Consider the following 25,976-nt stretch of genomic DNA (forward strand, 5'->3'; position numbering starts at 1 on the left):
GGAAGCAGGCGAAGTCGAGCCGACTCGGAGCTTCTCGGCGGAAGGGAAAGCCCAGGGCCGGTCCCTCTCAGCGCCCCAGCCGCCGGGTCGCGAGCTCTCCGCGACAGTGCGGGGCCATGGGGACTCCGCGCCGCGGGCCACCAGTCGTCCCGGGGCCCCTGCTGGGGCGGCTACTGCTGTCCCTGCTCCTGAGCGGGCTGGCCCCGGTTCGCGCCTCCCCGCGGCTCCTGGACTACCCGGCGCCGGTCTGCTCCCAGCAGGTGAGACCCCGACGCGCCCCGAGGTTACTGGGACGTGGGTGAGGGACAGAGGCGGTGGTAGCGGACGAGGTGCCCCAGGCCGGGCCGGCGGGAAGTCTAGTCTGGGGGTCTCGGAGCGGGCGCGCTCCGGAGGACACTCGGATTGGTGGGAGTTGAGGGGTGAACCCGAGAAAAGGGAGTTTGCGGGAGAGAAGTTCGCGCGGTGCGTGTTGCACAACCCTACCCGGCGTCCCGTGTGGGAGGCGGGAGCGCCGCCGCCGCCGGGGCCCCACGGTTCGGGGAAGGAGAGGGAGGCGCGGGGCCTGGCCGGAGAGGCTGGGCAAGGCCGGTTAGAAAGGGAGGCGGGGGGAGCCCTTCGGAGGAGTGGGGACTGGACCCGAGCGGCCTCCAAGCCGTGCGCCCTACAAATCCCCGCGGTGCCGGAGCGGGCCAGGACCCGAGGTCAGGAGACCCGTCCGGACCTCGGGAGCTTCCCTCAAAGAAGCCCCACCAGCCCCCCGGCAACCTGATTAGGGGGAGGCTCTGAGGAGCTTGGGGGCCCCAACGGATCTCGGCTCCGCTAACCCCAGGAGGGACCCAGCGGTCCTAGAGCCCTGTGCTCGAGGCCGGACAGCCTGCGGGGGCCGAGGGGACGGAGCGGTGGGACGGGGACAGTTGTGCGGAATGCAGCTGGCTGGCTCCGGGCAGCTGGGCAACACCTCCCCAGGGCGAGAAGCCCTAAGGACTGGGGAAAGGATTAAGACATCGACCTTCCAGCTCCTCCACCACCGCCGCCGCCACCCTCATCCAGTTCGGACCCGTCAAGTAGTACCCCCAATGTGTCCTCGGAAAGTGACACACCCACCCGTCGGGTAGTGGCCTTCTGTGGAGGACCATCTTAAGGGGAAAAAAACAAACAGCAGATCACCTTGCTCACCTCCACAGCTTCTCCCCTCAGAAATGTCTCTTTCCTCCACTTTCTCTCTGGTTTCCTCAGCTCCCTCCCCTCCACCACCTCTGACCCAGTATCTGAGTCAGAGGATGTGAAACAACCAAAGATATGTCTCCTTATCTAATGTCATGGAGGATTTGCCAAAAGAGAGTGGAGAGGGAGTGACGATTTAGAAGAATTTTTTTTATATGAATAATGTTGGGAAATGTCCTTGTGAGTCCCGCTTTTAGGCAAAGTAGGGGACATGTGCTCAGCAGATCCTTCCCACAGACTTGGTATAGAACTGTTGTACCTAGAGAATTCGTGTTCATTTTCTGATGGCCGTTTGCCAGGTGTCTGCAAAATACAAGATACTGTTGCTCTGAACTGAAACTATGAGGAAACACCCCTGGGACCCTAACGTGCAGAGACTCAAATCATTTAGGATGGGGAAGAGGCTTGAAGGTGCTAATATGGTGCAAGGCAGCCTGTAGCAAGGGCTCCTTGTGCAACCAGGAGTGTACAGAATTCCAGAGGAAAGAAAAACTCTTTCCGGCTGGGATGTTCTTCAGGGCAGATAAGACATTAGGGCAGCCCTGAGGGGTAGTGGGAGCTGTCCAGGTGGTAGACAGAGGCTGAGCCCAGGCCCTTGGGTGAGCAGGATAAACTGTGATTGCACCAGAGAATGTGGCAGGAAAGTGAGAGAAGAAGCTAGAAAGGGAGGTAGGGACTCCATCATGGCCTGGTATAAGAGCTAGACTAAGTGTTTGATTTTAATCACTCAGTGGGAAGCTATTGAAAGTCAGGAGCAGGGCTGGAGACAGATACTTACCGGCCAAATTTGTTTGCCATCTCCTGTGTTCTGCCTTCCCTCCATCTTGCCTCTACATAGACACTTGGCTCACAGACCGCTCATCTCCATGAACAAACAGCTTCCCTGCTTCATTGACTAGTCTCTTTAAAAAGAAAGAAACAACACCCTTCAGATTTCTCTGCCTCCACTGGTGTTTGTGGATACAACACAATATAGTGAGGGTAGGGGACACCACAAAAACTTGGCTTCAGAGCACCTAAATTTACATCCTGATTTCACTTTTAGAATCTCTGCAAGCTTAGGCAACGTAGGTGGCCTGCACCTGGGTTTCTTCACTTCCATAATGAAAGACCTGGATGAACCATCACAAAGTGTGTACCACTTTCCAGAATACAAATGTCTATCCAAAGCCTGGTTGGAGTTCTCGCTCAGTGACTCTCTCCCAAGACAGAGTAGAGCCTTCTACATACCTGTTCTGTGCTGCAAGCACAGGACTTGGGGCTTGATAAATATTTGTGGAATTAAAGTTGAATGAATGAATGAATGAATGAATGGTTAGCTCTGCGGGAAAAGCAAGGGTAAACTGACACCAAGCATAGCACTATTTCTGGCTTCCTGGGTTTAGCACCTCAAAACCCAGATGACTCTGAGTTCTCCACAAAAATCAATACTGGAGAAACCATAAGTAATTGCATTTCCCTGGGCAGCCTACTGGTTGGCCCTTCCCCCTGCCTGGGCTTTCTCACAGGTTTGCCATGACTGCTAGCCAAGAGGAAAGCCCTCAAGAAAAGACAGTGACTTGGATTTGGTCAGTATGAGTGTTAACACATGATTTTAGAGACAGGATGTATGTTGTATTACAAATTCTTTTTTTTTTTTTTTTTTTTTTCTTTTTTTTTTTTCCTGAGCACTTTGTGGTTTTCACTTGTGGTAGAAAAACTGTCAGATTTAACCCTTATCTTCTGGTTGCCAGGCCACTCCTGGCGTAAAAAGTTATGTTCTGTGGATGTTTTTTACATGGTATGAGCATTCCAGCAGTCAGGGTCACTGCTGGCAGTGGAACCAGCACAGTTAACAGGTTCCTTGACCATCATACCCAGCTCCTTGCTTTGACTGCTCACGGCGAGACTTCCATCTCGGTACTGTGATATCACATAGCAGCCAGCAGCCAAAAGCACATGGCAGTACCGTGCAGGGAAGAGGACACACCAGGTCAGAAGATATGGTCTCTGGGTCAAGCTTCCCTGCTCACCCACTCTGTAGCCCTGGGTCCACTCCATTGCTGTGGACCAATGTTCTTGCCTATAAAAGATCCTCCCCTCACAGGGTCATGTGATAATATGTGAGTGAGTGAGTGAATGAGTGAAAGCAACAGACTACATGGGCTGTGGCTTTGGAAGGTACAAGGGCACTAACATTCACCTATAGCTTTGTGGCAGGCACCCTGCCTGGGGCTAACATGCTAGCTTCATTCCACACTCACAATAACCTGCCAGGCTGCGTGATTACATGCTAGTGGCCAAAGGTCACACAGCTAGTGAGTGCTGTACTGAGAATCAGAGCAGTATGTGACTTCAGAGCCCGCTTTTCTTTACCAGGCACTTGGTAATGTTCATTACATGCACACAGTTAAACATAGTGAAATAAATTTCTTCCTTTTAATCTTTACCACTATGGATAGAGAATACTGGCTTACCTGTTGTAGGTGTCCCTTTTTTTTTTTCAATGTAGACAGTACAGCAGTGATTAAGAGCATGGATTCTGGGGGTGCCTGGGTAGCTCAGTCAGTTAAATGTCTGACTCTTGGTTCCTGCTCAGGTCGTGATTTCACAGTTTCGTGGGTTCAAGCCCTGCATCAGGCTCCACGCTGAGTGTGGAGACTGCTTGGGATTCTCTGTCTCCCTCTTTCTGCCCCTCCCCCACTCGTGCTGTCTCAGTCTCTCTCAAAATAAATAAACTTAAAAAAAAAAAAAAATGAGGGGCGCCTGGGTGGCGCAGTCGTTTAAGCGTCCGACTTCAGCCAGGTCACGATCTCGCGGTCCGTGATTTCGCGCCCCGCGTCGGGCTCTGGGCTGATGGCTCAGAGACTGGAACCTGTTTCCGATTCTGTGTCTCCCTCTCTCTCTGTCCCTCCCCCGCTCATGCTCTGTCTCTCTCTGTCCCAAAAATAAATAAACGTTGAAAAAAAAAATTTAAAAAAAAATGAGCAAGGATTCTGGAGCAAAACTACATGGGTTTGAGTGTTAGCTCTATGGGCTCTTGGGCCACTTAGCTGACCTCTCTGTGCCTCGGTTTTTCCATCAGTAAAAATGGGACTGAGCCTGGGTGGCTCAGTTGGTTAAGCAGTTAAGCCTCTAACTTTTGGTTTCCACTCAGGTCATGATCTTATAGTTTGTGAGTTCAAGCCCTTCATCAGGCTCTGTGCTGACAGCTTGGGATTCTCTATCTGCCTCTCTCTCTCTCAAAAATAAATAAATAAACATTTTTTAAAATGGGATAACGGTACTTACTTCATAGGACTATTATAAAGATTAAATGAAATATGTGTATAAAGTGCTTAGCATGATGCCTGGCACAAAAGAAGAACTCAGTAAATGTTAGCTGCTACCAGTGCCATCTTCCTCACCAACATTCTTTCTCAGATTTCTGCAGGAGGGCTAACATAATGCCATTCACAAGCAAGTAGCTCATAAATAATATTCTGATCCAACTATCTTTTTTAAAGTGGACATTTGAAGTAAATAATTTGGGATGATTTGTTGGAGGAGAATACAACAAGATCTGTCTCAGTAGCATTCAGAGAAGAGCCTGAATGCATTTTTTACATCATTTAAGACATCACACTAAAGGAAATTCTACATGGAAATTAAAAGGAAAAAGTCTGCTATTCCTTCCCCTAAACAAATTAATGTTTTCATCCGTTTATCTCACTGTTTAATCCCTTCTTTTGTTTGGAGTAATGTCCTGAATAAAAGTCTGTCTTTTAATTAATTCTTATCAAGGTAATATGTAGTAATCCTATGCTTGATTTGGCAGCATGTATAATATCATGGTGATCCTTTTAAAATTATACTAAGACCTTTAAAACCAAAAACATCAGATCTCTGTCCCAGCCCTCAGCACTTCCTAAAACTGTTTTCCAGAGATGATCACATATACTTCTTTTAGTTTTTTGTTTTGTTTTGTTTTGTTTTGTTTTGTTTTGTTTTGTTTTTATTTTAGAGAGAGAGTGCATGTATGCACTTGTGGGAGCACACAAGCACAGGCAGGGGAGGGGCAGAGGGAGAGAGAGAGAAAATCTTAAGCAAACTCCATGCTAGCACAGAACCTTATGTGGGGCTTGATCCCAGGGTCATGAGATCATGACCCAAGTCGAAATGAAGAGTTGGATGTTCAGCTGACTGAGCCCCCCAGGTACCCCTAGTGTTTTTTTTCCTCTGGCATTTGCCTCCACATTTCTAAATGTACTTACACTGTTTTTTCTTGACTTGTCAATTTTAGATATTACCTATTGACTCATAACATAAAAATTTCAATTTCTTATACTTCTGCTCCCACTGCTTCTCCCAGCATCCCCATTGTAGTTACATCACAATCTCAATGAAATCCATGGGGTTTATACCAAGTAATATTCACTGCTGAGGCAAATAGGTGCCCTTTGATTATATTTATTTTCTGGTGTAATTTCTTTTCCTCTGTGAAATGATATTTCTTTTAATTCTTTACCTTCCATAATTTTCCATATAACTAGTTTTTTCTATCAGATTTGTCATACACTGTTTTCCCCAAACATCAGATATCCCATCAATTTCATTTCCTCATCCCCCAAAGAACTCCCTCCTGGAACCCCACATTCTCCAGCTTGGACCTGGACTTGCACCACGGCACAACTATCATACTAGATAATCTGTCCTGTTTACAGTTCCCATGTCCTGGACCCTATGATTTCCTTCTCAGAGCTTAACTACCTTATTTTGCTGGAACATATCCTCCTGCAGTTTCCTAAGAAAATGCATAAGGATATGAGGGAAATATATACACATACATGCCCTCACACTTTTTTGATTAATTTGGCTGGGTATAAAAATCATGGATTAAAGATCATTTTCCCTTAGAATTTTGAAGGCATTGATTTGTTGCCTTCTGGCAAACAGTACAGATGCTAAGAAAGCCAATGCCTTCCTGACTGTATGGTACCTATTTTTTTCCCCCTCTGGAAACACTTAGGATCTTCTTTTTTATTCCTGCTATTCCAAAAGTTTCATGAAGTGTGGCCTTGGTCTGGGCCTTTTTTTCAGGCCATTCAATGAATGTTTTTAATTTGGAAATATGTATCCTTTAGTTCTGGAGTGGATTTTTTTGCTTTTTAATTTTTTCCCCTCTGTTTCCAGTATAACAGTCTTTGGGAAATCCAGTTAATCATACTTTGATTTCCTGAATTGATTCCTAAATATTCACATGTTTTCTCTGATTTCTGATTGTGCTTATTCTACTTTCAGAGAAATTTCCTGAATTTTGTAGCCCAACTCTTCTATGGAGTTTTTTATTTCCAAGGTTCATTTTTATTCCCAGCTTGTTCATTTTACCACAGTGTCCTGTCCTTGTCCATGTCCTCTCATCTCTTTGAAAGTATTATAATTTTGTTAGTTTTAATTTTATTCTGTTCCTACCATTGTCTTATTCCCTTCAAGAGTATTTTTTTTAATTTGTATGTTTTGATCTATTTCTCATACAGGAAACCCTTCTTAAGTATCTGATACTCTTTGGCTGTCTGAGAATATTTTAAGAATGAGGTCCTAATCATGATGAGCACTGAGTAACGTATGGAAGTGTTGAGTCATGATATTGTACATCTGAAACTAATATAACACTGTATGTTAACTATACTGGAATTAAAATGAAAAACTTAATTAAAAAAAATTTTTTTAAAGAATGAGGTCCTAAAAAGCTGATTACATACTCTGTGTAGATAGGGCTTATTGGTCATCAGACTTTAATATAGTGGGTCAGGCTAATGATAAACTTGCCCTGTCTATCAGTGGACTCTTTAATGTCAGCATCTGGAGGTCCTTTCCCAGGGGTTGGCTGCCAGCATTCTGAAATCAGAGCAGGGAAAAAGAGGCTGAAGTTCCCAACATTCTCTATGTAGACCTTCACTTTACCACACCCCCTTCAGTTCCTTTGTTTATACTACCTCCCCAGATACCTGATACCTTTAAGACCTGGTTCTTTAAAAGATTCTGATGAGCCATTGGCTTCTTTCTTGTCTCATTCCCTTCTGCAGCAAGGAACTCAGATGCAAGTTCCTCCACTTGGCCTGAGCCAGTCGTCTACTCCTCCTTCCTCTTTGGCTTTTAAAAATGTATTCACCTCTTTTGTCCACTGGTGTTTCCTCTTTGTCCTTGAAAATTTATAAAATTTTCCCTTTCCTAGAATTTTCATATGGTTCGGGGAAGGGGAAAAGATATATGTACATGATCAACATGCCACAACCTCTAATGGAATTTATTTTTCTATATTTCTATTTTCTATATTTCACTTATATGCACATTTTTTTCTTCTGTTTAAATCTTTTCCCCTTTATCTTCCCTCTCTCCATCTCTTCTGCTTCCATCCCTTTACAGTAGCCAATGTGTTAACAGCCTGCTATATATCTGTCCACATATTTTCATATGCTCATACAATCATATTCAAACACATGTAAATATATGGGAAGGGTTTTTTCATCACTTGTTTCTATAGAAAATTGGGTCATATGATAAAAAGTTCTTTGCAACTTATTCTCACTCATCAACACATCTTAGCCATCACTCCAGGTTAGTAGATTTCTATGTAACTAATTGTCTTTAGTATTTACATAATATTCCATAGTGGAGAGCAGTCTATCCAACCATTTGTCTTGATGGATAGTGAGATTTAAACTAGATCTCACATTATTCAGCCATTCCCTATTGATGGGCATTCAATACCACAGAACAAAAGGATAAGTTACCCAATTTTTAAAGATAGCACAAAAATAATTCTAAAACTTGATAAATTAGGGGCACCTGGGTGGCTCAGTCAGTTAAGCATCTGACTCTTGATTTCAGCTATGCCCTGGTCCTAGGAGTTTCCGGTAGACGGAGAAATGAGCTTGCGCTTGGGAGGTAATCTCCTCACCAGCCAGGAAACAGAGTGACACTAGAGTGAGCAGACAGCTAGTAGATTTTGTTGAATATGTGAGGAGAGCCTAGCAGGGTTTTGATGGCCCTGGGTAATGATAACTCATCACCAGGAGCTGGACAGGCTACAGAAAATCTGGACCCCATGGGCTCATGAACTGGTGTCCCAGATGCCCAGGTATGGATGAAATGGTGTGCTTGAAGTCAATCCTGGAGCATGCTCAAGTATATCATCCCTGTATCCACTTTATGAGTGAACCCTGGTGGCACAGCATCTTACCCCTCCCATCTTTAGCCCTGTCTCTCTGCTCTTTTTTTTTTTAAGTTTATTTATTTTGAGAGGGAGAGATAGTGCATGTGCCAGCACAAGCAGGGGCCGGGTAGGGGGAGGTGGGCAGAGAGAGAGAGAGAGAGAGAGAGAGAGAGAATCCCAGGCAGGCTCTGCATAGAGCCTGATGCAGCGCTCAGACTCAGGAACCCATGAGATCCTGACCTGAGCCAAAATCAAGAGTCCAACGCTTAACTGACTGAGCCACCTAGGTGCTCTCTGCTCCCTTTACAGAAAAAGGTGGGTGCTGACCCCAACACCCTATTTACACACATATACCAAATTTCGGTGTTGTCCCGAAAATCAAAAATCGTATTTCTGATCTGCTTCGACATCCAACTTTCTGTCCCACAAGCCATGATTGGTCCGTTTTGCCAGTTTAGATAACTAGAAACAACTGCGCCTGAGTTCTTCCTTTGCTCCACTGCCAAATCTGAATACATGGAGATCACCGTAATAATAATAGCTTCCATTTTTTGAGTGCTTACTATATGCCAAGCTCCAAGGAAGGGCAGCCAGTAATTAAAGAGCAACTATTATGTGCCCAACACTGGACAAATATTGTCTCATTTAGTGGCAATGACATAGTTCTCTGGGCACTACAGCCAACAAAATTCCTCATAACGATTTTCTTAGGGCTTCTAGTAAGCTGCCTGTTTAACAGTCCAGGAGCACTGTATTACTTTATTTAATTGTATCATTAATACACAAATACATTTCTGCTGTTTGAAATTTTTTGTAATGGAGATATATTAGAAGTGGAAAGTAAGGGGCTTCCTTAAACCTACACCACCATCACCACCAGCCCACCCCCTGCCCCATGATCTTTATATTTGTGTCATTTGATTTTCAACAATGCTGTGAAGTTAGTGTTATGGGTATTCTGATTTTACAGTTGAAGAAATCAAGGCCTGGCAATGTTTGATATCTTGCCTAAAGTCACTTAGCTGGTAAGTGGTGGGAAGGTGGCTGAGCTCCAGGGATGTGTGTGTGTCTTCCAAAGTAGAGTCAGCTGGCCAAATTCAAGCCCAGTAATCACATCTCCTATTGTTTGTAATTGGGACTTCTAAATTCGGCTCCCCAGAGCTCCTCTGGGTTAGAGAGTTAACACAGATTGCCAAGTGGGAAGCGACATAAGGTAATATCTGTACTTAGGTCTTCTGATCTATAAAACAGGGCAGAGGGCAATACTTAATCATATGTGTATGAGGGTTAGTGAAATAATATATCTAAGTCACCCAGAACAGGATCTGGCACCTAAAGGAGCTTGTAGAGACTTGGTGAATTTTCCATAACTGATCCTATAACGAGGGATATAGTTTCTGTTCCCTCCTCTTACAGCACTGTTATCCAGATGGGAGACGGGAAGTTGCTGGGTATTTAGAGGCCTCTTCAGCAGGGTGCCCCAAGAGAACCCTCTCAGTGTCTTTTAAAATTGGGAAGTTCCTGGCTGTTACCAGTTACTCAGAAAATGCCCTTTCTGTTTTGCCAGCCACTGTACCCACTGCCATCCTGTTTCTCCTATCCAAGGATGGGAGTGCAGGATAAGAGAAGTGTGAGGAGAATATGGTTCCCTGCCCCAAGAGCGGCCTGAAGTGGGAGTGGGTGGCTGTGTACATTTTATCCTTGAGAAGGAGCCAAGGGAAGCATGGGGAGCCTGGCTGGTGAACTACCATTCTTTCACAGCTGTAATTACCTCCTTCTTTTTTTCCACAGGGGCTAAACTGCGTAGTCAAGAATAGTAAGTCATCTGTTTTTGTTAGTCTTATCATTGCCTTGTTAATAAAATGCTAACCCCATGCTGATCTCCGACAAGAGTGCTGCCAGTCCACTTTGTTTTGGGATAAGGGTTACAGCCCTCAGCAGGAGGTGCCCTTGGGAATCCAGGATGTGTGTACCTGTGCTTCCTGTCAAGAATATCCATTATGCAAAAGTCCAAAAGTGAGAATCAGAATTGTCATTTGGGTTTTGAAAATATTATCTGGAGTACTGCCCTGGTGTATCTATAATACGATTTGATTTGTCAGAGCTTGTCACTGTCAGGCGAGAGACATCTGTGGTGTTGGTCCTGTTTTGTGTTTTATTTCAAGAAGGAGGCACATACTTCAAGTGTCTGTGCTCATTAGAGACCCCTGGCATATAAAATGAATCAACTTTTATCACTACCCCATCCTTCCTGTACTCCCATTTCACTGCTTTATCTCAAAACCAAGTTTCATGCTTTGTCTTCTCTCTTAACATGCCCTTTAGACTTCAGAGATCTGCAGCGACCCAGACAAGCTGGAAAGGGGTGGGGGCAGTGTGGTGAAGCCAAGAACCCAGCTAAGGGTCGCAGGCCCCTGAGCTTTTAAGATCTAGCTCTTTGGAGCCACTGCTGTCGCATCTTGCCTGCATGCCTCATTCTTTTGCAGTTTCTTCAGGTTCTTGCAGAACATGGAGGTCTCTAATTTTTGCTTTTTCTGGCTCCAGGTACCTGCCTGGATGACAGCTGGATCCACCTTCGAAATCTGACCCCTTCATCCCCAAAGGATGTCCAGGTCCACCTGGACTTTGTCCAGACCCAGCATGGAGACCTACTGCCTGTAGCTGGCATCAGATGGACCCTGCAGACAGATGGTGAGTGGGCATGTCAGATTCTGCCTGGGAGATTCTACCTACCTCCAGGTGAATCCACAGACTAGACCATACGGCTCTCCCACCAGACTCAGAATTGGGTTCCCAGTCCTATGCTCAGACATGAGGGCCCAGATTTCATGCTGAAAGGCTCTATCATTTCATGCAATACATGAATACTTCTTCAGCATTTTAGATATTAACCAATGATGGTATCTTCTCAACCCACCATCCTTCCTTCAGCCTAAAATCCTTATCACCCTGGAAAAGGAAGTCAAATGGTTAATTCTCTGACTACAGTACCAAATATTTATTGGAAAATGGTAACACATTTGCCAGCCTGCTTTTCCTCTTAATTTAGGGGTTGGCTTTTTTTTTTTTTTTTGTAATCTCTGCTATACCCAACATGGGGCTCAAACTCACAACCCCAACCAAGATCAACAGTCACATGCTCTTCTGACTGAGCCAGCCAGCTGCTCCTAGGAGTTGGCATTTTTTAAAACAACACCCTTCCCCCAAAAAACCTTCTCCAGGGATAGAGAGTTGTATGACAGAACAAGAGCCAGCCCCACATTTGTGACCAGGGCCTGGGGGAGGTTATCCTCTTTATAAGTCTCCAGCCTCTGGTGCCTGCCCCAGCCTATCCAAGGATTGGGACAGCCATGTGTGACACCCGTGCCATGTTGCCAACATCCCAGCCACAAATTTGCACAGCCTTTGCCTCTAGCCCAGTATAAAGTTTCATTTGTCCTTGCCCAGCTGGGAGGTAAGTGTCAGCAAGGCAGGAGGCTAACTCAGGCCCAAGAGCGAGCAAAAAGTAACAGGAAGTGGAGGGTTAGGTACAATGTGCAGATTTTCTTTTAAGAGTGAGTAAGCATAACAGATGGGGAAGCACCACACCCCGCGGTTTGTGTTTGTTGATCTACATCTGTTTGTCTCCTCTCCTCCCTCTGGCCTGCAGCCAGCATCCTCTACCTGGAGGGTGCAGAGTTGTCTGTCCTGCAGCTGAACACCAATGAACGTTTGTGTGTCAAGTTTGAGTTTCTGACCAGACTGAAGCATCATCATAAGCGGGTAAGTGTCCGGCTCCAGAGTGGATTGTGTTCCTCTGGTGACAGTGAGGAACAGAACATGTTTCCGAAGACTTCCCAGACATACCCACCTGGCTTTTGCTTCCAACTGTAACTAGATGTTCATTGTAAAGAGAGTTGAATGGGATGGACTTCCACGGCCCCACCTCCTGCTCTCTTTCTTTGTAACCAGATTAACCTGGGGCCTGCATCCAGGAAGAAACAGCTTTGCCCAGCCTAGAGAACCACTGTGGCTGGGGCACAAGCCAGTGAGTTCTGCAGCGGTTTCCGTTTATTTAGCTGCTCACTGCCCGATGGTAAAATGTTCATTCTCATTTAGTTTGCTTAAAGTATGGTCCTTGGCGGCATCCGCATGACCTGGGAACCAGTGAGAAATGCAGAATCTAGGGCCCCACTCCAGTCTTCCAGAATCAAACTGTAAGGGCGGGGCCCAGCAATCGGTGTTGAACAAGCCTGCCCAGTGATTCTGGTGCAAGCTCCAGTGTGCAAACTGCTGGTTGAAATCTGCAAAAGTACCTGTTTGCAGATCCCCCACAACCACAAGCAGCCAAGACAGATCCCTTCTCCTGTATGTAATTAGGACCCTCAAACTTGACTGCCAGGTGGATGGTGAAGACCACGTGCCTAGATCAAGTTAGAAGCAAACCGCCCCCCACCACCAACCTCTGTCCACCACCAGGATAGTTAGAATGAGAGGTGGAATCAATGCACATCATCTGCACCATCCAGAAAAAAAATATCTGCACACCTTCTGTTACCTGTACAACAAAGGTGCCTACAGATGCAGACTCAGTGGGGATCTGTAACCCTCCCTCTGCACTTTCCTGCTCCAGAACATTCTCAAGAGATCCCTGGTTTTCCCTTAAGGAGGAAGAGTCATTTAACAAATGGTGTTTAGCTGCCTCTTGGTTTTTTTGTTTTTTGTTTTTTCACATATTGAATGATTCCATTCATATGAAAAGCCCAAAATAGGCAAAGGCATAGAACTGCCTCTTGTGTGCTAACTCTCCCAATAGCCCCAAGTCCTCTGGCTCGGCTCCCTGGCTCCCTTACGCTGTAGTTCTGGAGTTTGAGAGGGCTCACGATGGAGGAGGACTATTTTGGCTTTCCCCAGATTCTCTGGCATATGACACTACAGTCTACTGATGAGGGGCCAGACTTTTTTAAAATAGGCAGCAAAGACCAGAGGAAACAAAGAACAAAGAAATGCCTCCCTCTGATTTGGGATCTTGCTTTGGTGGTTGTTTTCTTCTCCCATTTCACTGATCTTTTGAGGGCAGGTGGGCTTGGAGTTCTTTCGGTGAGAAGTGTGTATGTGACCTTTCCAACCTCCCCTTCCTCCCTCTTTTCAGTGGCATTTTACCTTCAGCCACTTTGTGGTAGAACCTGGCCAGGAGTATGAGGTGACTGTTCACCACCTGCCCAAACCCATCCCTGATGGTGACCCAAACCACCAGTCCAGGAACTTTCCCGTACCTGGTAAGAGCGCCCTCCCAAGCCATTCCTTTCACCACTCAGCTCTTGGAGAAGAAACCAGCAGGTGGCTCAGACATCAGCCTCCCTGCTCAGCTGGACTGTGACTGCCATTACAGCATGTGATACCTACGGAATAAACAGATGCCACAGTTGGGGAGCTCCTGCCCAACTCCCCAACTCCCTCCCGCTGAAGGGTCAGAAGGACAAGCCACTCTTGAGAGAGTTTTAACTCCTGCTTCTAGTCTGGTTCCAGCTCTCGTCACCTTGCTCTGCACCTTTTTCTTTTTCATTCCCCACTTGTCCCCACCTGATTCTTCACTTTTTACCCCACATCCTACCTGCATTTATCCACCACCATCCCATGTGTGATACCGTCTCCTCTTCCCCCACTAATCCATCCTGCCTAAGAAGACTGCTGGGTTTATCTTCTAAACCTTTAATGTGTGTGCACCATCTATTTCTCTGTCCTCCCCAGAATCTCAGCCACAACCTACAACATTTCTCATTGTTCAAAGCCAACTACATATGGAAACCCAGCCCCCTTGAGGACAGGGTCTGGGGCTTGCTCAGGGTCTGCGCAATCTCCAGAACCACACAGTGCCTTGCATATAGTAGGTCATCAGGAAGTGCTTGTTAAGGATGATGACAGTCTTCTCCATTCCTAGAGCACTCCACATGGGCACATGCACAACCACACATACACACACACGATCTGCTTACCCTGCTTTATTTTTCTTCATGTTACCCATCACTCCCTGACATACTATCACCATATATTTGTGATGTTACATTATGCTGTTTGTTTTCATTGGTCTTTTCTACTGGAATGTGCTCTCCAGAGGGCAGGGACTCTATCTTATTCACCACTGTCTAAAACAGTGCCTGGCACAGATTGGGTGCTCAGTAAGTGCTTGTCAAATGTGTGAATCCCCCAGTCCCCTCGCTTGTTCCTGCAGTAGACTCAGTGACTGTCAGTCTACAGCGATTCATACCTATCACATGTCTTCTTAAACCAAAGTGAAAATGATACAGTAAATGCCATTGGGGAAGGGAGGTTAGGAAGATGTTTCTGAAGCAGTGGTCCTCAAGGCAATCCCTGGGCCAGTGGCATCATCAAATTACCTGGGAGCTTGTTAGAAGTACAAATTTTCAGGACCCACCCCAGACCTAGCTAAATCAGAAACTACCATGATGATGCACAGGAAAGTTCGAGAAACACTGCTGTGGAGGAACAAAATGTTTCTGCCCCTGTCAAGAGTCAGAGGCAACCCACAGAGAAAGCTGGAGGTGGGAGGAGGATCCGGAGTGGGCTGAGATTCTTGGGTCACTCAGAGCAAGCTCAGGAGGAGTACAGTTGAGTCTGGAAGGTTCCCTGAGAGAGGAAGGAGGAGACAACCAGGTCAGCCCCCAGTTCTGTGGGACCTCTGGCTAATGGCAGCAGTGCTGTCTGGGAACTGGCTTTGAAGGGCCCATCTTTGAAGCCTCCCAGAAGGAAACAGGTTGTATCCCTGGTGTCGGGTGTCTGGAAGAGCAAACTTTCTAAGGCAGAGGCTTAGTTGTTTCACCTTTTTCTGGGTTGATAGGCTGCGAAGACCCCAGGATGAAGATGATCACACCATGCGTGGGCTCAGGTAACCACACCTGGCGGTCTTGCTGGGGGAGCTTTGCCCAGGAGCATACACACGCACGCATGCCCTCCCCTCACTCCCAGCCTGTGTCTGCGCCCTGACCAGGCAGCCTGTGGGACCCCAACATCACCGTGGAGACCCTGGAGGCCCGCCAGCTGTGGGTGAGCTTCACCCTGTGGAATGAATCTACCCATTACCAGATCCTGCTGACAAGTTTTCCACACACGGAGAACCACAGCTGCTTCCAGCACACACTGATGGTGCCCGAGGTAATGTTGCCACTGTCCTGACCCCTCCAGTGTAGTACCATGCTGCCTCCCTCAGCCTCAAGTCTCCCTCCACTGTCAGGACAGAACCTTTGCCAGAAGCCCAGCGCTCAGTACCATGCTTAGTCAACCCCAGTCCTGCGCATCTGTTTTTTTTCTTTCCTTCTGGTACGTGGTTGACGTAGAATCAGTTCTGTGGTTGATCTTTCCTTTGTCTCTTATAGTTGATTCTGCAGTTGATAGAAATGTCATTGATCTCTGCGCTGCTCACCTCCCCCGTCCTTTTAGTTCTTCCTTCCCCACAGTGTCCTCTGTTCTTTTTGTTGTTGTTGTTGTTTTCCACCTATTCCAAAAAGGATCTGAATATTTTTAAATGTGGGTATTAAGACAAAGGGGAAATAAAGATGAGGAAGTAAGATGGAACCAGGGTGCAGTTACTACTGAAAATGTGTGTCAGGCCGTTGGTTATGAACACAGATTGTCCCCATGATGCCAGCAGCCAAAGCAAAGAGAAATTCCAGTTACTAGATGTGTTCACAAATTAACAATGAACCAGTTGCCCTAGGGAAACATAGCCTTTCCTGGAACAGAAACCCAAGAAGCATTTGTGTGTGTGGCCTTCCTATGGGGCACAGTGGACAGCGATGCCAGCGTTCTCAGCAGCCACCTGCAGCACTTTCTCACCCGTCCTCTCCTCTCCCTACAGCCTGCGTACCAGGACTCCCGCCAGCGGTCCAATGTCACGCTCACCCTGTCAGATTCTAATTGGTGCTGCCGCCACCGAGTACAGGTGAGTGAGTGTAGTGTGCACAGGTGTGGGAGCACATGCACAGGTAGCACTCCTAGAAGGGCAGACTAGGAAAGGAGGGCGGCTCAGGGACTCGTGCTCTCTCTGAGGACCTGGCACCGTGCCCCACTGGGCCTCCCTGCCTGGTGAGACATCATGTCCACCTTCCCCAGCCCTTTCTCCCAGATTCACCTGGCCGGGCTTCTTTGGCCCCTGTAGCTGATGGGCGATCTGTCCGACAGCACAGGGAGGTCCTCGAGCAACCAGCCAGGTGTGTGTCCTCAAATAGCCTGCTGGCGAGAAAGCATTAGTAGAGGACCCCAAGTCTCCCCAGCATCTCAGGATCCCTCTCTCCTCTGCTCTCACAGATCCAGCCCTTCTTCAGTAGCTGTCTAAACGACTGCCTGAGACACTCCATAACTGTACCCTGCCCGGAAATTCCAGATCCTCCAGGTAGGAAGTTTATGGCTGCTCTGGGGCATTTTAGGGGTGAGTGTGAATGAAGTCAACACCTTGAGCTGAACCCTGACCTGGTTCTAAGGGTGGGGGTGGAGTTTAATTTTACTTAGAGTTACTCAGGCCTGCAGTGTGGGGCTCTAAAGACACTCCTGGGTTGGACTCCTGACTGCCTTTCATTAGCTATGTAGCCGTGGGCAAAATACTTAACCTTTCTGATCTTCAACTTTTGAGACTGAAAAAAACAGGAATTGTTACTGTCAGAGAGTTACAGTTATGGACCATGTACTGAATGAAGTGTTTTACCATGTCCACTTTCAGTCCTCACAAATTGTGACTCTTCATACTGTGAAGCAGAAGGTCCTTTCTGCAGGTTCATAGATGAGGAAATAGAGGCACAGAGATCTTCAGGAACTTGTCCAAGATCACACACCAGGGAAGTGGCGGAGCTTCAGCTTCTGGCCCGAGGGCCAGAAGCTCGGCAGCCTGTTCCCTCCCCCTGCACCACTGCCAACTTCCCACTCATAAGCCACCCACCCCCTAGCATGTGGCTACAGCCAAATGCAGACCAGAAAGCAGCAGACATTGCATTGGCCTGGAGGAGAACCTAGCCTCCCGGTTGAGAGTTGGGTCATCTCTTAATAGACCGACAACTTGGGTGTTCCATGTGGATGTTTTCACTCAGTTTACCGGGCATTTGGAGTGCTAGTGCAGGGCCGAGGTCACTGCCAGGCCCTCAGTGGGGGCAGTGATGGTTCTTGTGGTCACTGCTAATAACTAAGAATACTGTTTTCCCTTTGTTCTCACTGCAGTCTCAATCGCAGGTAAGCCCCACTCTCCTTCCCGTAGCGCTGTAGGAGTCCGCAGGGGCCATTCCCCAGGGGCCACATGAGACATCCCTGACTGAGCCTTGGATGGAGCCAGGCAGACAAGGCTGAACCAAGAGGCCAGCCCAGGGGTGGAGATCATCACCGTGTCATGGTGCAGGCCAGAGTGGACAGCCCGGGGGCTGGGCCCGGGGGCTGGGGGAGCTCAGGGCTGGCATAGCAGACCCCCTCTGCTACATCACTCATGCTGTTCTGCTTACCACAGACTATATACCCCTGTGGGTGTACGGGTTCATCACGGGCATCTCCATCCTGCTGGTGGGTTCCGTCATCCTGCTGATCATCTGCATGACCTGGAGGCTACCCAGTAAGGGGCAGGGGCTGTGGGGGTGGGTCATGGGGTTTTCCCCTCTGTTCCTCTCTTTATTCCTATGTCCCCTTCTTTCTGCTGCAGTCTCTGTAAGGTTGTACTAGGAGGGCACCCTTCAACCCCAGCCTGAAGAACAGAACTTGCCTCTTTTAGGCCACACCAAGCTCAGTTGTCAAGAACTCAGCCTGCAGGAAGGCTGCCCTGGGCTCAAATACCAGCTCCACCACTTACTACCTGGGCAGATTACTTAATTCTCTGAGCCTCAGGTTCCTCTTTTATAAAGTGGAATTTATAAAGATACCCACATCGTAAAACAAATATAAGGATGACATGAAATAATGTTTATATATGAATTCTTAGCATAGAGCCTGGCACATATTTGCTCAACATATGTTAGCTATAATTATATTTATTGCTACTAAAATTAATACCATTAAAACAAACTGGATGGAAGGAGCTAGGGTAGAATTTCCCTGCATCAGACATGATCAGCCAGGCAGGTGGGAGAACCTGAATGACTCCATCCTGCAGCTCCCAGACTTGTACATCCTAGGTCAGGGAGAATGGTGAAGGGGCAGCATGGTGTGAAAAGAAGGCTCTGGGTAGACCCAGAACGTACAGGTGTGGGTCCCAGCTCTGCCTCCCTGCTTTGCAGGCATAGGCAAATTGCTTAACAAACCCTAGATTTGATCTTCTCTTCTGTAAAATGGGATAACACCTCCCCCTCAGGGGTGTGTGAGGATTGAATGATCTGGCCAAGTTCTGAGCAGGAGAGAACAAGGGCCTTTAGCCTAGGGGCTCAGACTTTCCCTGCCACCCCCCCCCCACCCCCTCCGCATTGGGCCCGGGCCCTTCCTTCAGTAGTCTGGGAGCTGTTTCCACACATTCAAGTCTCGTCAGGAGTAGGTTTTATTAATTATTATTTATTGTGTGGTGGGAAGAACGCCAGACCAGGCACTGGAAGACCCCGTGAGAGAGCTCTTCTCCACAGGATTGTTGAGAGGGTCAAATAAGTTAACATCTCTGCGAACACTTTATAAACTGTAAAGCTCCCTACAGACATCAGAGAGGCTTTTGCTTCATTTCTGTTGTTGCACTTCTGACCTTTTACTGAAGTGCCTCACGCCACACTGACACGAAAGGACACATGAAGAAGAAGACATGAAGGAAAGTTCACTCATTTGACTATCTTCTGGTAGTTCTGGGAAAGGGCCCAAAAGGTGGGGATTGAAATGAAGGTTCTGCATGTCTTCCTTGGCCATCGGGGGTTCCGTTCACCCTGCCATGTCACTGGGGAGCCGACTCCTGCACCACAGCTTCCCTCTTTGTAGCTCAGGGGGAGCAGTTGCTTAAGAATGTTGTTTCTCTTCCTCACCTCAAAAATACTAGGAGGAAATGTTGTAAACCAGCCTGGTGGGGGCTACTTCTGGAGATGTGTTGTAAGCCTCTGGCAAGGACACTTCTGAGAAAGAGGCTTTCCCTGCAGTGGGGTGTTTCTCAGAAGCAGCCCAGCTGTGGAGAGGAGAGGAACCAGGGCTACAATGAGGGACGTGGGTGGAACTCCCAGTCACCGCTCTGAGGGTCCCTGCTGGGTCAGTGCTGCCAAGTGCTTGTGACCCCTGCTGACTATGTTCAGTGTGCCAGACACTTCACATATACAGTCTCATTTAATCTGTGCCACACAGACCCATTTTACAGAGGAAGAAACTGAGTTTCTGAGGCATGGGTAACTTTCCCAGATCTCACAGCTGTTCGTGGCTGACCTGGGATTCACACCTGAGCGACTCCACACAGCACGGGGTCCTGCAAAGGCCCTGAAGCATCTAATAACTGCCCTCCCTTATCATTTGCTCTGTGTCAGGGGTGTGACAGCATGCCATCAGGTGCCCTTGTGAATTGGTCCCTATTTCTCTTCCAAAAGAGCTGCTCCAGTGTATTTTTGTTTCTTTCAGGGTCTCGTGAAAAATACGGGAATGACACCAAATGTACAGGTCAGTATTTCCTGGTGTGGGTGGCCTCTGTTTGGTGTGTTTTGCGTCAAAGGCTTGATGGAGGGTTCTCTTGAGAGACATGGGTGGGTTGCCTTCTGCATTTTAACTCCTGAGCTCCTTCAGGAGACCTCCCCGTAAGAGGACCTGCTTCCTAGTACCACCACACAAGGGGACCTCAAATACAAAGCTAAGATAACATTTTTTAAATCACTTGGACAAAGAAGGAAGGGAAGGGACCATCTTTTATAAAAAGAGGTCCTACCTATAACAGATATTTGTATTCCATAGGCAGGCCTTTGTGTCTCTTTTTCTTTTTAAAGTATCGGCTAAAGGCCAGATAGGAATCTTGAGAAAGAAATTCACTGTCCCAGAAGGGGTCAAATTGTGATTCTTTTCAGGCAGCCAAAATGGGCGAAATAGCAACATTGGCTTATTCAGAGACCTCAGTTGCATTACTTCGGCTAGGGAGCCAATCTCTTCCTGGTCTAGGGTACTCCTGGCCTGACCCATTAGGAGTTCTGCCCCTGGCCTGTGGTTTGAGGATCATTGCAGATGCACACCTGAACCTGTGGGCCTGGTTTTCCTTGTTTCCCTCAGATGTCCTGCCCAAGAGCAGCCTGACGCCCCCACCCCTGAAGCCCAGGAAGGTCTGGATCGTCTACTCAGCTGACCACCCCCTCTACGTGGATGTGGTCCTAAAGTTCGCCCAGTTCCTGCTCACCGTCTGTGGCACCGAAGTGGCCCTCGACCTGCTGCAGGAGCAGGTCATCTCAGAGGTGGGGATCATGACCTGGGTGGGCCGCCAGAAGCAGGAAATGGTAGAGACCAACTCCAAGATCATCATCCTGTGCTCCCGAGGCACCCGCGCCAAGTGGCAGGCCATCCTCGGCTGGGAGGAGCCTGCTGTCCAGCTTCGGTGTGACTGCTGGAAGCCCGGGGGTGACCTCTTCACAGCGGCCATGAACATGATCCTGCCAGACTTTAAGAAGCCAGCCTGCTTCGGCACCTACATTGTCTGCTACTTCCGTGACATCAGCAGTGAGAGTGATATTCCTGACCTCTTCAACATCACTCCCAGGTACCCACTCATGGACAAATTTGAGGAAGTTTACTTCCGAATCCAGGACCTGGAGATGTTTGAACCCGGCCGGATGCACCGCGTTGGGGAGCTCACGGGCGAGAACTACCTGCGGAGCCCCAGTGGCCGGCTGCTGAAGGAGGCCGTGGAGAGGTTCCGGGAGTGGCAGGCTCAGTGCCCTGACTGGTTCGAGCGCGAGAACCTTTGCTCCGCAGAGGACCAGGACCTCCCATCCCTGGATGAAGAGGTGTTTGAAGAGCCGCTGCTGCCACCGGGAGGAGGGATCATCAAGCAAAAGCCCCTGGTGCAGGAACCTGCCTCCGAGGGCTGCCTGGTGCTCGATCTGCGCGTCTGTGAGGAAGGAAGGGGAATGTCCCGGCTGGAACCTCAAGTTCAGCCCCAGGGAGAGCCGGCAGCCCTGACGCTCCAGACAGAGGTGCTCCCTGTGGAGGAGGCGCCTCCAACTCAGGCAGTACAGCCTGTCCCTCAAGCCACCGGGAGCAGCACAGCCAGCCGCTTGGCCGTGGTAGAGGGAGATGAGGCCTGGCCACTGTTAGAGGGCCACGGCCCTCGGCGGAACAGCATCCTCTTCCCCGTGGACTCAGAGGACCCGCCCCTCTGCAGCACGCCTAGGGCATCGCCCAACCACCTCCCGGAAGACGTGAGGGAACAGCTCGAAGGCCTGATGTTCTCACTCTTCCAACAGAGTCTGGGCTGCCAGGACCAGGAGGGCTGGGAGAGCACCGCAGCAGCCCTCAAAGACCTGTACGCTCCCTGTGAGGATGGGCAGCGACAGTCAGTGCAGTCCGACCAGGGCTACATCTCCAGGAGCTCCCCACAGCCCCCTGAAGGACTCCTGGAAATGGAGGAGGAGGGAGAAAAGCAGAACCTGGGGAGGTCGGCCAAGCAGCTCTCGCCTGAGGACCTAGAGAGCCTGAGAAGCCTCCAGCGGCAACTTTTCTTCCAAGAGCTTCAGAAGAACTCTGGCTGGGATGGTGTGGAGCCCGAGATGCCATAGGGCCTCCTTAGACCCCGAGTGTTGGCAGAAGGGTGCGTGTATGTACACAAGTGTGCACATGAGTGTCTGTATGTATACATATGTCCGTGTGTGAAATGTTTGCCTTTGAAGTGTTAACCTCTTGATCCCTGGGCATCCCCCTTAATTTTCTTTCTCTGACCCTCTGGTCATGATGTCTCTTCCCCACAAGAATCCACAGCCCATTCCCAGGAGCTAGTGACAAAGTGTCCTTGAGTCTCCACCATTCATTCATTCGTTAATTCTTTCATTCATTCAGCATTTATCTTGCACCTCTTATGTGCCAGGCATCTGAGATACAAAGGTAAATTGCAGGAGATACTGGCCCCGGCCACGGAGGGGCTTAACATCTAGTGAGAGCAACAGATTAGCAAACAGGATGGTCATGAGCAAAGTAAGGCCATTGTAGAGGTCTGCCCAGGGCTATGAAAATACAAAGAAGGGAAACCTGGACCAAGACACTGTGGTTGCAGAATGCAGCAGGTGGGGTGAGGGCTGGAGCAGTAAGAGAAGTGGTGGAGAGGCAGCTAGAGCCCCAGTTGGAGAAGGCATGTGGGCCAGGCTGGGGTTTGGGACATCAGCCCTGTGGCCTGGGATTCCTTTGATATGGGAAGCTGCTGCTCTGCAGAGAAGGAGGCTGAGGACCAGACATACCTGAAAGCCACCTCAGCTCAGTTTTGAAAAGAGACAGGATGGAAATGTGTGGTGTGAAACCTAACAGCATTCAACGGGGAGAAAAGTCTGAAATCCTGAGCCCCTGTTTTGGCGCTCAGTCAAAGACAGGGTCTTTAGGGACTGCGTGAGCGGGCCCCTGGGCAGCAGCCCCCCATCCACACACCTCTTGCCCCCCATGAGCACAGGAAGCACCAGAGCTGGGTGCCCAAGACTGAGTATGAGATATGGACCTCACATCAGGGTGGGCAGAGAGGGGCAGGGCAGGAGTTAGAGGGCTGGCAGAAGCAGGCCTCTTTGAGGAGAGAGGAAAGTGTACCACTCTGTCTTTAAAAGTCTGAGTTGGTTCAAAGAGGAGAGATGCTAAGGCCCAGTGTTTGAAGAAGTGGTTCCTGAAAGTGCCTCCTTTGGGGAAACTGAAGGCTTTGTCCCTCTGGGGTCCTGGCAAGCACACTGGGATGCCATCTGCCCCTGGAATGGAGTCACAGCTTCAAGCTTCAGTGAAGGGGTGAGGATTCTGGCACGTAATGGGAAACCAAGTATCACAGGTTACCTGTGTGTATGCCACACCCATGCATATGTGTGCACAAAAGGAAGATTATCAATAAAAGAATGAATAAATGTGTTAACTCTGGTTAGAATTCTGGGTAGTTACTTTGAGTTCTATGTTACTATGGGTCAAGAGTTCCTAGCTGTAGAGTCCTTTCCAGTGGTGCGATTTCACCTCATAGTGGCAGCGGCATCAGGCCTAAGTCCCAGACAGAGTGTGGCCCGTATACAGCCTGACAGCAGGACCAGGTAAGGTGTCTGTGCACCTCCAGAATACTTACATTGACACCTAATCCCCAGTGTGACGGTTGTGGAGGGACAGGTGATGAGGTCACGTGCATGGAGCCCCAGACTTCCTCCCTTCTGCCACGTGAGGGCACAGCGAGATGGTTTGTGAACCAGGAAGCATGCTCTCACCAGACACCCAATCTGCCAGCTCCTTGATCTTGGACTTGCCAGCCTCTAGAACTGTGAGAAATAAATTTCTGCATTTATAAGCAGCGCAGCCTATGGTGTTCTGTTAAAGCAGCCCTAACAGACTAAGAAGGGAGAAAAGGAACTGAGTTCTCCCAGCTGCCAGCCTCTCAGGCTCCATCTCTCCTCCAATAAGCTGGGTCCAGATGCCTACCAGCCTGTGGTGTTTCCCCAGCTTCTAGGAAGCATTAAATGTGCAGAGTGTGGAATACCACCGTGGGCTCTTCCTTGCTGGAGCCAGGGCTCTCTGTGGTGGCAGAATGGCCCTAGCCAGTGTAGTGCTGGTGCCCAGAAGACATTCCCATTTGAATTGCATTCCCCACAAACCTTGAATTCTAGCTTTGCTGGCCTCTGAGGCTAAAATGTCCTCAATTAGCATTGTTCACTAAGTCCTGTTTATCTCCAGGGCTGCTACTTTTCTTCCTAACAGCTTTGTTGAGATACGATGCACATACCATACCATTCCCAGCTGCCCTCATGCAGTTCAATGGCTTTTAAGAGTTCAGACTTCAGCAACCATCAGCATAATCAAGTTTAGAACATTTTCCTTACCCCCAAAAGAAATCGAAATCTAGCACTCCTTAATCCTCACCCCAACCTCCCTAAATTCCTCATCCCTCTATAGATTTCTCCATTTTGGACATAACATGTAAGTGGAATCATGAAGTCCCCAGGCTTCACCCTTTCTTTAATGTTCTTCCCTGGCTCCTCCCCTGTTCCCTGCCCTACCCTAAAGCCCCAGTCTCATACTGGTCTTTCCAGCATAAATGCTGGAAATTCTGTCAACCTGTGGTGTCTGCTGTCAGCCAAATGCCAAGAGCTTCAAGAGCATGTATAAATAAAGCCATGCCTTTCTTTTCATACTATTCTGAAACATGGCTAATAAAATCCTACTTCACCCAGAAACACCATTCCAAGAACAGATGTCCTCCAAGCTGTGACTTTCCTACCACTCAGGCCCTCTCCTAAATAGAGTGCAAAAGTGGCTCAAGTGGGTGGGAGGACCCACAGTCAATATACGACCGAAGCCTGCAGTGGAGTAGCTGTGACTGGTACCCGGCCCAAGTCTGCATGCTTGCACCAGGCCAGCTTCCAACTTCCAAGTGGACTTGCCTGCTGTCTTGTTTCTAGTTTAAAAAAAAAAAACAAAAAGAGGCAGTAGGGATGACTAAATGGTGATGTAGACATTGTTCAATACAGTGCTTTCCAAGTCAGCTTCCAAAACCAGTTTTTCTTTTCTGCTTAGGAAGGACCTCAGAGGTGTCCAGGCTTTCAGGGAGTTGTTAGTCACTTAAACATCCATTCAGCAGTTTGAGCTGGGATCTCTGCATGGCAGGCTATGATGGATTTTACTGATTTTCTGCTTATCTTTGAATATTAAATAAGGCATAAGGGAGAGGAAGATGCACTTACAATGCAGTGGAAAGTTTTAATCCTGTGTCCTTTAGCTTTGCAGTTGGTGCGCTCCAGTCCCAAATACACAAGGGCAGTGCCAGGTGCCATTCTGCCCCAGCATTTCCTAAAAAGACCTGTCAGTTAAGGGCCACAAGACACAGGCTGCTTCAGGCTGTGCAAGAAAGTAAGGGCCCAAGTATGCGTGAGCTTAGATTAAAGCAGAGCTGGTATTCCAGCTCCAGCTGTGGGTCTCAAGCCAGGGATCTGGAAAGAGATTTTTTTTTTTTTTAAGTTATTTACAGAGAACAGGGGAAGGGCAGAGAGAGGGAGAGAGAATTTTTTTTTAAGGGGGGGTGGCGCAAGTGAGTGAGGGGCAGAGAGAGAGAGAAGCAGGGCTCACCTGAAGCAGGGCTCGTGCTCACCCGATGCAGGACTCGAACTCCTGAACCATAAGATCATGACCTGAGCGCAAATCAGATGCTTAACTCACTGAGCCACCCAGGCGCCTGAGAGGTTCTTTAAAAAGAGGCAACCCAAGGGCTGGTTAGCCCAAGGTTAACCCAAGTCTGGAACCCTGGCTCTGCTGCTTGCCAGCCATGTGGCTTACCAAGTAATCCTCCTTAGGTCTCAGGCTGCAGGATGTGCAGCAGGGGCTCCTACCTCATAGAGGTCTTGTGAGGAGTGGCTGGAACGTGCATGTGAATCACTTGGGTGTGTCCTGCACACAGGAGCACTCAGTAGTACATGATAGTACTCAGTACACGGTAGTACTCAGTATGTGGTAGTACTTAGTA

At 48.4% G+C, this 25,976-nt stretch overlaps 1 protein-coding gene across 2 annotated transcripts; it reads left to right on the forward strand.

Annotated features, from left to right (window-relative positions):
• IL17RA (interleukin 17 receptor A) lies at window positions 1-23,813 on the forward strand. Of its 2 annotated transcripts, XM_040462981.1 has the most exons (13): window positions 2-260; window positions 10,190-10,214; window positions 10,943-11,089; window positions 12,048-12,160; window positions 13,530-13,656; window positions 15,237-15,284; window positions 15,387-15,550; window positions 16,254-16,337; window positions 16,703-16,787; window positions 17,603-17,614; window positions 17,883-17,984; window positions 19,940-19,978; window positions 20,576-23,813. In XM_040462981.1, the coding sequence occupies exons 1-13, from the start codon at window positions 117-119 to the stop codon at window positions 22,072-22,074; spliced, it is 2,589 nt and encodes an 862-aa protein (XP_040318915.1). In that variant the 5' UTR covers window positions 2-116; the 3' UTR covers window positions 22,075-23,813. The 2 variants fall into 2 exon arrangements, with proteins under 2 accessions (XP_040318917.1, XP_040318915.1); XM_040462983.1 differs by lacking the exon at window positions 17,883-17,984 and having other exon boundaries at window positions 1-260.
• Window positions 23,814-25,976: the final 2,163 nt, after the last annotated feature.

This window comes from Herpailurus yagouaroundi, unplaced genomic scaffold, assembly GCF_014898765.1.
Source record: "Herpailurus yagouaroundi ecotype Mexico unplaced genomic scaffold, PumYag 355, whole genome shotgun sequence".
Lineage (NCBI taxonomy): Eukaryota > Metazoa > Chordata > Mammalia > Carnivora > Felidae > Herpailurus > Herpailurus yagouaroundi.

Coding starts and splice junctions, on each gene's coding strand:
- IL17RA (XM_040462981.1), top strand. CDS start 117: ATGGGGACTCCGCGCCGCGGGCCACCAGTCGTCCCGGGGCCCCTGCTG. Junction 13,657..15,236: donor CAGGAACTTTCCCGTACCTG/GTAAGAGCGCCC, acceptor CTGGGTTGATAG/GCTGCGAAGACCCCAGGATG. Junction 15,285..15,386: donor CACACCATGCGTGGGCTCAG/GTAACCACACCT, acceptor CGCCCTGACCAG/GCAGCCTGTGGGACCCCAAC.